The sequence below is a fragment of the Talpa occidentalis genome, unplaced genomic scaffold (assembly GCF_014898055.3).
Source record: "Talpa occidentalis isolate TD23 unplaced genomic scaffold, MPIMG_talOcc4v2.1 talOcc4.5, whole genome shotgun sequence".
NCBI classification, from domain to species: domain Eukaryota; kingdom Metazoa; phylum Chordata; class Mammalia; order Eulipotyphla; family Talpidae; genus Talpa; species Talpa occidentalis.
In genome coordinates, this window is record NW_023604861.1 from 96406392 (window position 1) to 96419582 (window position 13191).

Consider the following 13191-nt stretch of genomic DNA (forward strand, 5'->3'; position numbering starts at 1 on the left):
TTGGAAGCAAACTATAGATCTGAGGCATACAGCAAGGGAGGGGAAGGAGAAAGGTCAAAATAGGGGAGGGTAGAGCACAAGGGACTATGGTGGTGGTTGATGAGGTAATTGGAAATTGATGGGAACTCACAAAAGCAGAGAAATCAAATATTGTACAAAAATTAAAAAAAAATGTACAAAAAAAATATTAAAAAAAAAAAGGCCCTTGCATTTTAAAGGATGTTGTGCACAGAAAGAATATGGCAGTTTAATCCACACAGGAAAGAACGCAAGACAAAGATGAGTTCCACACCATCAGGTAGTACAATCTCTGATAAGATTCATGAGTTCTGAGGTTTCTTCATATACACCCCAGGAAAAGCCCTACTGACTTTCAGCGTCTAGTGTTTCTACAGAAAGTTTGAGGGTTGGACAGCTTCAGCTGGAGAGCAGAGCCGACACCACGCCATCCCTCCTGTTTCTGAGTCCATTTTCTGCTCCTCAGTTACCATGAAGTCATTGCTTCTTCATTCACAAAATAACATGAGATAAGGGGCCCTGCTCACATCTGAGCACTGATGCAAAATGAGCGGCATTTAGGCAGCAGAGAGGAAAACACACTTGGAATGAGAAAATTTAACACAGAGACCTCTGCGCTAGCTGCCACCTCCAGGCTGAGTTCAAGCCTGGAATGATAAATTGAAAGCAGTATTGTGTGTCGTCCCCTGCTCTGAAGTGAGGAAGATGGGCTGGCCTTGATCGGCAGAGGAAGCTATGAACCAGCCAGGGAAAGCCACGGATTCGAAGGTGGAGGTTCTGCCGGTCACTTCGTGGTAGAAGAGGAAGGGTTTCACAGGCCCCGGTTGGTTGTACAGATCTAGAATCTTCTCTGCCTGCAATGGAGGGACAATGCCCACAGGGGAAGCAGAGGCTGTTTGAGTAATTCGAGGTGACTTGTACACAAACAATACACATCCCAAATTTCAAAAAGGCCTTATCCACCTATGAGAGCAGCTCTAGAGAAACACATTTCAAAGGAGCAGCAGAGAGAAATCTCCTGCCCAGCCTCCACCCTTAAATCCAGAGATGGGTTAGAAACAATCACAGGGTACTGAACAAGTCAGTAGATTGGGACTTTCTCACAAAAGAGACTGAGGGGATCCTCCAGCAAAGGAAGGAGTTGCCATTGTGCCGCAGGGAGCCAAGGTCCTCCCTTAGCAAGGCTACAGGGGCCAGAGGTACTGCCCACTAGACTCTAAGCGCCCTGAGGGCAGGGCCTTGATGCTTTTTGTGGTAGAAGTTCTGAGGTGCCACTGTGCCCTGATGCTTCTCAAATGCCTCCAACATTGCTGGAGGTCAGGAAGGACCACACATATCCTGGATAGAATGGTTTGGGGTAGAATTACACTGAATTGAGTTAAACTGAAGTTTTTGGAAACAAAGTATAAGGAGTAAGTTCTTTATATATAGCTTAGTCATAAAGAGAAAATAAGAACCACTCAGAGAGCTTGAGAATCGATATAGTAAAGATGGAAATTTCAGAAAACACAAGAAAAGGATGATTTAGCAGACAGGACAAGACTGAAAATGGAGTCATAGTCTGGGAAATTGATTCAGGAAATTCTGATTCAGGAAATTCTCCCAGACCCAACATGAAGAGAAAAAAAGTAAGGAAAGGAGAGCAAGTGTGGAAAATTAGATATTACAGTGGACTCTACAAGATCCAGTGACCAACGATTAAGAGTTGCAAACAGGAAGATAAAACAGAAGCAAATACATTTGAAGAAACAACACCTAAGAATATCTCACAACTCAAGAAAGACAAGGGTCCTCACCTAGTGAGGGAAAGGATAAATCAAAGAAATGTCAGCTGCAGGCATACAACTCAAAGGAGCTAGGAATGTGTATGCTTAAAAATTTAATTCTAAGATTTTCTACCAAATAAACTTCTTCTCAAAGATATGGACTTCTGAAATACTAACTTTTCACAGTATTTTCACTATTACATTCATAGTCACTCACCTTGAGTTTTAGTGTGGGCTGCCCTTCGATGTCCTCACAAGACAGACACATTTCTGGTTGCTCTATCCCCAAATAAATGGGAATCCCTTTGCCTTGCTCAAGAGACTCGGGAAACTTGCATGGAAGGACAGTGACAGTTACTATGAAGATAAGAGAGCAGATGGTGTAAGCTTTTCTTTGAAGTCAGGAAAAGACCACTGTATTCCAAGTAGGGTCACCCCACATCTACCAGATGGCCAAACGCCTCATTCATTCATTCATACATTCATTCATTCATTGACACCTTGGGGTAATCACTGCCCTAGAATATGTAACAAACATAAAAAATTAAACAGTCCATTATGGCCTTGAGATTTTCACACCTCTCTTAAACACCAACAGGTGCCAATTCCCATGCCAAGCAGCACTTCCACCCTTGAAGAAGTCTGTGAATTAATAAATTTTGCCTGATATGATGATGAAAGCTGACCCCCTGGGATATCAACAGATTCAGTCTTTGTAGGGAACCAGGGAGCCAGACTGAACAGGGTACTGCTCTTCCAGGACAGACCCTCAGATATGGAGAGTATTTTTCCTGTTCCCCATAATTCTGCTCCAACTCTGCTTTCTTTACCCTGGTCCCAGACAAACTTCTCCATATTGTCCCATGAAATTCTTCTCCCTCCTGGAAGCCCACTGTGAAGTCAGTCCCCCAGCCCACTAACTCAAGGGGACCCTCACCTGAAGTCACATCAGCTCTCCGTGGAACTGCCACAAGGATGTCACCTTGAAGGATCCACACTTGCTGACTCAAGTCAGAGACAGCTGCTGTTTGAGGTTTTATTGCCGCTGTTTAAATGAGAAAGAATGATTAATAAGCATTAGGATTAAAGCCTCTTTAGGGGTGCTAGAGGAAGATGATCTAATCTAATCCCCTTGGAAAGGAAGAACTATGGTCTACACACCAAAATGTGCAGTGCTCACAGGACACCCCCCTTCATTCCAGTAACACTGTGGACTCCCATGAGGAGGGTAAAGTGTCAGCCCTGTGGTGTCCATGTGCCAAGGCCCAGCGACTCTTCTGGACACCTGCTCTGTGCTTGACCCAAGGCTGGAACTGAACCAGAGAAGTGAACAACTAATGCTCCTCACCTTCTAGAAGCTCATGGACCAGTGGGAGAAGTTAGCACGGGAAGGTCATACACAAGCATGAACAGAGGGGCAGAGAATAATAGGGTGATCACAACGATACCTTCACGTAAATCTGTGTCAGAAATAATATACTCTGACCCATTATCTGTCTGTGGACATCCTGCCATAGTGGGATTGTCTCAGCACCTATAGGAACAAAGATAAAAGATTTGAGTCTGAGGGGCCATTTCCAAGACCTTGGTAGGACTCTGGTTCCTAAGGTCTTCATTCTTGACAGAAAGCTAGAAAGCCTAACCTGACATAAAGACTTAGTCATAAAATCTGAGTTGCCTCCTGGAACAAAACTTCACAGCACTCATAGGAGACATCAAGCAGTAAGAGTAGCTCACTGGTGTACCAAGCCAGGTATAATTGTTGACAAATAACACCCCCCCCCAAGCTTCTCATGCCTTAGCCCCCTCTTTTCAGCCATACTCTTCCCGTCAGTATCTGCTTCTGCCTGGGGTCAGAGCCCTCTGATAGCACACCAGCAGCTCCCCAGTGAGAAGCACCTCCATAGGACAAGACACAAAAGCAGCTGGCTCAGCCCCTTACCTCCACCAGCCCTAGCCCACAGAAAAGAGGAAAGTTCAGAGTCAGAGGACACCCAGCTATTGGCTGGCAAGCAGTGGCCTTTATTGAGAGTCCAGGGAACACAGATGTAATTCCAACAGCTCCAAGAGTGACTGGCTCTGCCAAGGCAGGTCATTTATCTGGTGAACATTAGAAGGCTTGGCTTCCTGGATGAGGCATAGCAGTCAGTAATGTGCAAGAAGCCAGTTTCTCCTCCCAGAAGATCCCTTGAGGCACCTGATGAAGAAATCATCACATCAGCACACATGTGACCTATCTGATCTCCCCTAGAAGCAAGCCTCAAACCCAACCCCATGAGGAAATTGTTGATGACAAACTCTGAGGAGGCTGAGGGACTTCCCAGAGCTCAGTTCTCCTACTGTGTTATTTTGGGACTAGGACTGGAAATACAATGTCATTCATGAAGGGATGCTGATTCCTGGGCCTGGGAAGTTTGTCCCCTGTATTCATCCTAAGAGAGTCCTATGATTGCAAAGTTAGCTGTGTGCTTCAAGCAAGATCTGCATGCACTTCTGGACACAAAGCCACTTCACCTTGACCATTTCTGAATGAAGTGTTAGGCTGAAAGCTCCCTTCTCTATACCCTTTCAGCCCCTCAATGATGTACCCCTATAACATTGGGGAGCCACAAGCACCAAGCAGCGCACCCTGAGGCAAGCCTGATCCCTGGTATTGCCAAAATGCAGTGGACTCCAGAACTTAGGGTACAAAATGTTGGCGATGACTACTCCAAAACTGGGCCCCGGATCACTCCTTATTCCCCACTTCTGTTCTGGAAATACAGACATTTATAAGCTCTCAATAAATGGCAATGATATTTTTGTATCATGTTTGTTATACACACATACCCCATCCCATCTGCTGAAGTCAAACATAAAATTTTTTGAGGCACAAGTTAACTTGACTGTAGTGAATTTCAGGAGAGAGACTAGAAGCACCTATTGCTTCATATTCACCTGTTTAATTGCAGGGAGGAGGTACAAAGAATAAAACTGAATCTTCAAGGCAAGCCCCTCCATTAGCCCCTCCTCCCACTCCTGAAAAGTGTCTTCTTGCTCCATCCCCGTGCTTACCACCACATCATTTTTGGTCTTGGAGGAACATGGTCCTTTGTTGTTGAAACCTAATCCCACTGCTTTGAGCTTCCAGGTTATATGTTATCCCAGGAGACAGGGTGGTAGTAAATTCTGACACACTTTTCTTCAAACCTAGGTTCAGTCAGAGTCATCTTTCTTAAGTCCTCTCTGCCCAGTCAGAGTCCATCTGTGAAGAAATGGACCAGAACTTTTATCTTAGAGTAGAAGGAATGGATAGTATGAAGCAGCTAAAATGTCCCATCATCTGACCCACAAATTCCTTAGGTCTCTATTTAATCAGGATCTAGTCTAGAAAGCAGAACCCACACAGGGAATTGCAAACAGAGTCAAATAAAGGAATTGTTAAAGAGCTCAGTGGTATAAAAGGAGTTGCTGAAGTATGCCAGATAGTAGCAACTTCATGACGGAAGCTTATGGGAACAAGAGTATAGGAATCAAAGTAGGAAACTTGTGGCGCTAATGTCCAGACTTCAGAAGTGTCCTCAGCTAAAGTGATATTCAGAGCTCTGAAAATATAGTGTAGTCTGATGGGTGCAAGGACCTTCAAGGTGGACAGGATGGGTCAGCCTGGCATATGCTCAGAGTGTCAAGGGGTTTCAACCCAGAGAACTGTCTCTTCATGGATTCAAAGCCTATGGGTAAAGTTTGAATTATCCTTGCCTTAATAAAGGTTGCAAAAAATCTATCTATTATGGTGATATGTGCTCCTCTTTAGCCTAAGCCTCTTATTCCAAACTTGATGTTGACCTTTTCTAGACTCCCAATATTCAGAGAATCCAGGACTCCAGGACCAGATTTCCCAGAACTCAGCATCCATTCTAAAGACCCCAGTTTAATCTTCAGTGTGGAAGAGTATCAGAGAAATTAAAGGGAATAGGAATGACAATGATAAAAATGGGAGAAAGCTGAAACACTAGTGTTGAAAACTAAAATAGAAAGATTCCATCTGTGAAGAAATGGACCAGAACTTTTATCTTAGAGTGGAAGGAATGGATAGCATGATTACATAATGCCCTATCTGTATTTGAGAAAACACAATATCAACATTGACACCAATTATAAAAAATAAAGAATGTAGTTTTGCTTGCTATAGAAACATAACCCAGTTTGCCAGGTTCTAAAATGTTTTGCTGAAATATATACCTATGAAAATTATGTACACCATTAAGAGTTGCTTGACTTAAATTCAAGTACTGACAAATCCAAGGATTCTGGAGATGGTTTTAAGAAATCACTCAATCAAGATTTCAGTTTTCATGCTCAAATATATTATCATCAGTTGAAGCAGATGATAAAATGATGTTGAGTTTTCATGGCATCAGTGATAATAACTCACTCAACTCTCCTTTCGCTGCGGGTTCACCTCTTACAGATTTGGATTATAATCCAGAAAGACACAACCTCAAACTGCCAAAACCCCAAAGATCAAGGACTTTGAGGATTTAGAAATTTTGAGATTTTGACCTTCAGGTTTGTGTCTTTGGAGATTATGCCCCAAGCCCAAGGTTAGGCTTGCCCAAACCTCTATCCCTCCAAGCCCATTGTCTAGACTTGCTTCCTTGAGTGATGGCCCATCACCTCTTCCTGAAGCTGGTTTCTCCATGAAATTCTAAACATTTTGGATGTCAGTCAACATGCTATGTAACAGCTTTCTCTTCAGTGACTGTCAGTGATGTCCCAGCTTCACTTTCCTTTTCTGTGTCTTCCCCTATTTACCTAAACAAACCAAGGCAGTTGAAGGAACTCATGCCTGTAGTTACTCAAAGCTCCACCTGTCAATGACTCTCAGCTCTCAGTGGGTGTCACTTCTCTTTGTCTTTGCTATGGGAGAGGAAGCATTGCCATACAAGTGCCCAACACCCCACATCACTGGTTTGCGCTATCACTGGTCCACCATATCTAGCCCCAGTAATAAATAAGTCTCTGCCGCAATAGTGCTACATAATAAATCAAACCAATTTTAGGGACTTTGCACAATTGTTTATTTCACTCTCCAGCTGTGGGTCTGTGTCAGTTCAGCTGGTCTCACTGGACTCCGCTTCCCCCCAGGGTGTGAGTCAAGATCTATTCTCCCAGGTTTGCATTCCAGGATTGGGGCTAAAGATGCAATCTGGTCTTTCTCTTCTCAAGGCTGAGGGCGAGAATTCCAAGAGGCCATACACATGCCATGTGTCTTCAGGCCTTAACTCAGACGTGGCTCACTGTCACTCGGCCCACATTCCTTTGGCCAAAAGTCATATATGCGCTCTGGGAAGCAAGAGGAGTGGGACCAGGTTAGAACAGGAAAGGGGATAATCTGAGGGATCGATGCAAATATGAATAAAGGACATAATGATTTTAATTCCAAATTTTCAGAAGACAAATCACAGTGGCAAGATTGCCCGTCTGCCTGGTAACACAGCACAACCAACAATACAGACTCCTGGGGGACTGGTTTCAAAACCAGTGCAGCTCATTACCTTTAATTGCCTGGCCCACCTTCTCCCCTCTCTAGCCAGGACCAAGGCCCAGCAATGGCTGCCTCGCCTCCCAGGGCTTAGCCCAGATTCCTGCACAGGGTAAAGTTCCTAGTCGTGGGTGCACCAATGATCTCAGTGTGCATGCAGCATCCTCTAACAGCAGGAAATGAATGGGTATCCGGGGTGGGTTTAGATGTTAAAGGGGTGCAGGAGGATTTGGGTGGGAACAGAATAGGAGCAGTATCACAAGTGTTTGCTGGGTTTTATAGAATTGAGGAATAGAGAGGTAACAGCCTCTAGCTGTCTGATCTGGGGTCAGTTTCAAGATGCAGTGGGGTTGCTAGGGCTGCGTGCCTTTAGTACTTTAGCTTGCCTTTCTAACTAAGGTGAATAAAATGAAATGAAATGGAATGAAATGAAGTGAAATGAAGTGAAATGAAATGAAATAAAATAAGTCCAAAATGGCAGCTATTTCTCACAAGTCGGCCTTGAGCTTTCGAAATGAGGCTATTCCAAACTGAATGGACTCTAATGTGTGAAAACACACACCAGATTGTGAAAACCTAGTAAAAAAAAAAAAAAAGGAATGTAAATATCTCCATGCTTTTTATACAGATTACTTGTCAAAGTGATAATACTCTGGATATTGGACTGAAGAGTGTATATTTTTTAATTTGTTTCACCCCATTCTCTTTCTTTTAATTAATAAACTTTATTTTTAGAAAGTTTAAGGTTTTGAAAAATTGTTCAGGAAGTGTGCAGAGTTCTCATACACCTCCTCTCCCCGCACACAGCAGCCGGTTTCCCCTAATATTAACACCATGCATTAGTGTGCTACATTTTTTATAGCTGATGAGTCAATATTATACATAAAAAATGTATAATGTTGATGCATTATTATTAACTATTGTACATAGTTGACATTAGACTTTAGACTTTGTGCTACACATTTATGACTTTTGACAAATGCATATTGTCATATAACTATCATTACAGAATCATGCGTAATAGTTTCACTGTCCACAAAGGCCTCTGAGTTCTAGTGATTCATCATTTCTTCCCTCTCCTCTAAGCCCTGGCACTCTTGAACTTTCTTCTGTCTCTAGTTTTGCCTCTTCCGGAATGTCATATAGTTGGAATTATGCAGGATGTAGCCTTTCAAATTGGTTTCCTTCACTTAGTAATTCCTTTGAGGTTCTACCATGTCATCTTGAGACTTAAAGACACATTTCTCTTTATGGCTAAATAATATTCCACTCTGTGGACGTACCACATTTGTATATCTATTTACCTATTAAAGGACACATTTTTGTTATTGAAGGGCATCTTAATTACTTCCAGGTTTGGGAAATTATGAATACAGTTACTATAAACATTTATGTGCAAATTTTTGTGTGGATTGGAATTTCTGGATCATATGGTAAGATTATGTTTAGCTCTATAATGACAAAAGATAAAAACAAAAAACTAAATTCTATTGGATTGTGTCCAAACTGGCTGTACCATTTTTCTTTTTCACCGGCAATGGTTGAGTTTCTATTCTCCACATCCTCACGAGTATTTGATCATTCAGTGTTCTAGGCTTGGCCATTCTAGTAGTATGTAGTGGAATTGACTTATTGTATCATTTTGAGTTCCATAATAACATGTGATATTGTTGATATTTTCATATACTTGTCATCTGTATGTCTTCTTTAATGAGGTATCTGTTAATATTTTTGTCTATTTTTAGTTGGACTGTTTGTTCTCACATATTGAGTTTTAAGAGTTCTTTGTGGAAAAAAACTACAGACCAGTATCACTGATGGATATTGATGTGAAAATTCTCAATAAAATACTACCAACTTGGGCTTCCCTGGTGGCCCAAGAGGTTAAGCACAGCTCTATGAAGCTATCCACAGCCTCTACAGCACACGTTCGATCCCCAGCCAGCTAGGGAGCTACCCACATGGTGCAGCAAACCTCTCCTGTCTCACCTGCTGCTCCCCTCAGCAGTGTATTTCAGTCAGTCTGCTCTGTTCCCCACTCTGTCTCTGGTGAATCCTCTCATCCTCTGCCCCTCTGTTTTTACCCCTTTTAATATTTTAAAAGGACCATACATCATGATCAAGTGATGTATCAAATCTCTGGGATTTATTCCAGGCATGTAAGAATGGTTTCACATTGGAAATCAATCACTATAATACATCATAGCAACAAAAGGAAGATTAAGAGTCACGTGATCATCAACAGAGAAAGCATTTGACAAGATAAAGCATTCATTTATGATATAAACTCTTAATAAAATGGATATAGGGGAAATATATCTCAACATAATAAAGGTAATAAACTACACAAATCTTTGGCCAATATCATACTCAATAACAATATAAAATAAAAATGGTTTTACAGAGCAAAAGGAAATATTAACAGATTAAAAGGAGAAACTACTGAGTGGGAAAAGATATTTACACATCACACAATCAACATTGGGTTAAAAATCCAAGGAATACGAAGAATTCACCCAACTCAACAAACACCAAAAAAAATCCCAATTAAAAATGGTCAGAGGATCTGAATGGACACATAGTCATAGAGGATATCCATATGGCCAACAGACATATGAAAAAGTGCTTATCATCATTTCTGACAAGGGAAATGTAAATCAAAGCTAAAGTGAGATATTTAACAACTGTGGAACGGCATAACTCAAAAAGGCTGGAGAAAATATGAGAATGAGAAATTTTTCACACTGTTGCTCAGAACATAAATCGATACCATTATTTTGGAAAGTGATCTGGAACTTTCTTTAAAAAACTAAAAGTAGGGCCTTCCTGGTGGCGCAGCGGTTGAGCGCTGGGTTGCAAAGCTGCCCGTAGCCAGTTCGATCCCCGGCTGCCGGGCAAAGGGTCCCACATGGCGCTCAGACCTCTCCTGCCGCCCGCTGCTCCCCTCAGCAGTGTACTTCGGTCCTTCTGCCTGCTCTGCTCCCCGCTCTGGCTCTGGCGAATTCTCTCACCCTCCCGCGCTTCTGACTGTGCCCAGTGCTTGTATAAATAAATAAATCTTAAAAAAATAAAATAAAATATCCAAGAAATTTAAAAAAAAAAAAAAACTTAAAGTAGAAATACCACATGATCTGGCCATCCTACCTCTGGGCATCTAGCTGAAGAACACAAAACCACGAATCTTAAAAAATTATTGCTCCGGGTGTCCCCGGTGGCGCAACGGGTTAAGCGCAGCATTGTGAAGCTGTCTGCAGCCTCTGCAGTGCGGGTTTGATCCCAGCCGGCCAGCGAGAATCCCACATGGTGCAGGAGACCTCTCGTGTCACGCCCACTACTCCACTCAGCAGTGTATTTCGATCCTTCTGCTTGTTCTGCTCCCCACTCTGTCTCTGGTGAGTCCTTTCACCCTCCCTCACCTCTGGCCTGTACCCCAGCTCTTGTATAAAAATGAAAAAAAAAAAAAAAAAAAGAAGTAGTTTGAAAAATATATTATGACTGCAGAGCTAAGACTGCAGGGAGGATTAAAAAAAAAAAAGAAATAAAAATATTGCTCCACAATGTTTACTGCAGCATTATTCACAGTAGCTAAGATATGGAATAAAGATATGGATAAAGACATGGCACACACACAGTGAAATACTACACAGCTATAAGGAGAGATGAAATTCTGCCATATGCACCAAAATGAAGTATCTTGAGAGGATTATATGAAGCAAAGTTAGCCAGAAAGATAAATATTGAATGATTTCACATATATGGGGAATAAAAGGAAACAAAGTGAACACAGTGATTATGCAAAATAAAAATTAACTGGTGGCCCACTGATGACCGAACCAAGATTACCAGAGGTAAAGGGGTGAGGGGTAAGAGAAGGCAGGAAAGGAATGTTGGTGGGTATTTTGGTTTTGCTTTGCTTTCTGGGTTTTTTTTTTTCCCTTCAAAAACTTTCTGAAAAATTTTCAAAATTTTTTTGAAAGTTTTTTTATACTTTGAGTTTCACCTATTTATGTTTACTACAGCTACTAGAAATTTTAAAATTCCATATGTGGCTCACATTTCAATTGGACACTAGCCTAGGATGAAACTATGGTGCCAGAAAGATGGAGCAACAACACCAAGAAGGCCAAATTGCTTAGCGTGGTCTGCTTGGAAAAGGCAGGAGTGGGAGGGCAAAGCAGAACAAAGGGTGTGACCCTTTTGACATAATCATTTTTACAACCCTGAAAAACCAAAACATTACATTTCCAGCTTCTGGTAAGTTAAACATCAAGTAATATGTGCAGTCTTCATGCTCATTCCATGGCATGGTTTCCCTCTCCCATTGGTGGCCAATATCCTGGGCTCCACACAACTGTGTGTCAGCCGTATTCATGCTTTGTCTGGTAATGGTTTACTTACCTCAAACCTCACTGATTTTGGGCTGTCCTGCTCACTTCCGTCAGATCTTTCCAGAATACAGATCTGCACTTGCCACTAACCTCACTAAAACCTTCAGTGGCTCCTTATTGCTTGGAAAATGACGTTCAAATTCATTGGCTGTGTGAGGCCCTGGCAAGTGATAGCGCTTACATGCAAGGAGGCACACAAGGGTGAATACAAGCAAGAGAGTATTTACAAAGATGTGGGCAGGTCCAGAGAAAGCCATAGGATATGGTAAAGCAGGGGTGGGGGGCTGTTGAGAGCTGGAAACAACTATGGGGCTGGATATGGTTTGTACAAGGTCTCTGCCAATTTGGGGGGAGGGAGAGACATTAACTAAACTCTCCTCCCTCCCTTTGATCTACCATTTCTGGAACCCAACCAGGAGACAAAGGACAAGAGACTACTGAAGCACCCCCCCAAGGTCAGATTCTCAGGCGTTGAGCAGGTAGAGACATGTGGGGTGAGCACCTACGGCTCTGGCCACCATTGACTGTATGGATTCCTGACCCATCTCAAGCCACTCAGGGCTCCAACTTGTCCACCTCAATCTGGCCAAGAAATCTCTCTACAATGCAGGTCCAGTGACAGCACTCTCATGAGTAAACCTTCAGCGCCCAATCCACAGCAAGTCCAAGCTCCATCATGAGACCCAAGACCACCTGTGAGTTGTTCCTGCTCACCTCCTCACTCAGCGTAGCTTTGTGAATGCAAATGTTTTGGTTCATCACAAACCCCTCAAAGAGCCATCCTCAGCCCCTGGCCCACCCCAGATCCTGGTACAGAGAGGGCCTGGCTACCAGGGAACCCTCAGACTGCTCTTGAGTCACCCTAGAACACCTTCAGGACATCTAGGTCAACCCTGGCTCAGCTAGTGTCAGAGCTGTACCTTCTGGGACCAGCAGAGGGTGCCATGACATTGGATGACTGCAGCTTCTCAGGAGGGTGCTCGAACAGTCCTGGCTAAGCCTATTCTGAACCCTCTAAAACCCTGAGGGGAGAGGGGAAGGGAGGAGCCAAATTCCCTCCAACTTGTAGGTTAAACTTTTTGTTAGAAAAGTAGAACTAAGCAGAATTAAATTCTAACGACCTATTTTTTTTTTATCTCTTCTCCCTAAACTCCCCCCTACAATTAACTTTTAATTCATAACTAACATATTTTTCTCCAACTGCTTTCCTGGGAAGCTTGAAAACCAATTGTATTGCATCCTTAGCAAAAATTCTCTGTGCCCCGTTGAGGTTGATAAAGACATCAAGGACAAGCATCTGTTGGCCACAGAAGATGAACATGGTGATTTATGAAGCCTACACTGCTTGGCCCTGAGGACAGGAAGCCCCTCCCACCCTCACAAGCCACAGCTCTTCACACCTCTTTCCCTCTTTATTCCCCCCTCCCCATATAATCACAGCACTCCTGCCTTTCAGGGAGCTGGGGTTTTTGTTTATTTTAGGGTGTTAACCCTG

General features: G+C 42.8%; 1 protein-coding gene across 1 annotated transcript; it reads right to left on the bottom strand.

The window, feature by feature from the left end:
- Positions 1-659: 659 nt before the first annotated feature.
- On the bottom strand, positions 660-3299 carry LOC119258614 (interleukin-36 gamma-like). The gene is made up of 4 exons (XM_037526859.1): positions 3233-3299; positions 2722-2829; positions 2002-2141; positions 660-872 (listed from the first exon to the last, which is right to left on the bottom strand). Exons 1-4 carry the CDS (start codon positions 3297-3299, stop codon positions 660-662), a joined length of 528 nt encoding a protein of 175 aa, XP_037382756.1.
- Positions 3300-13191: the final 9892 nt, after the last annotated feature.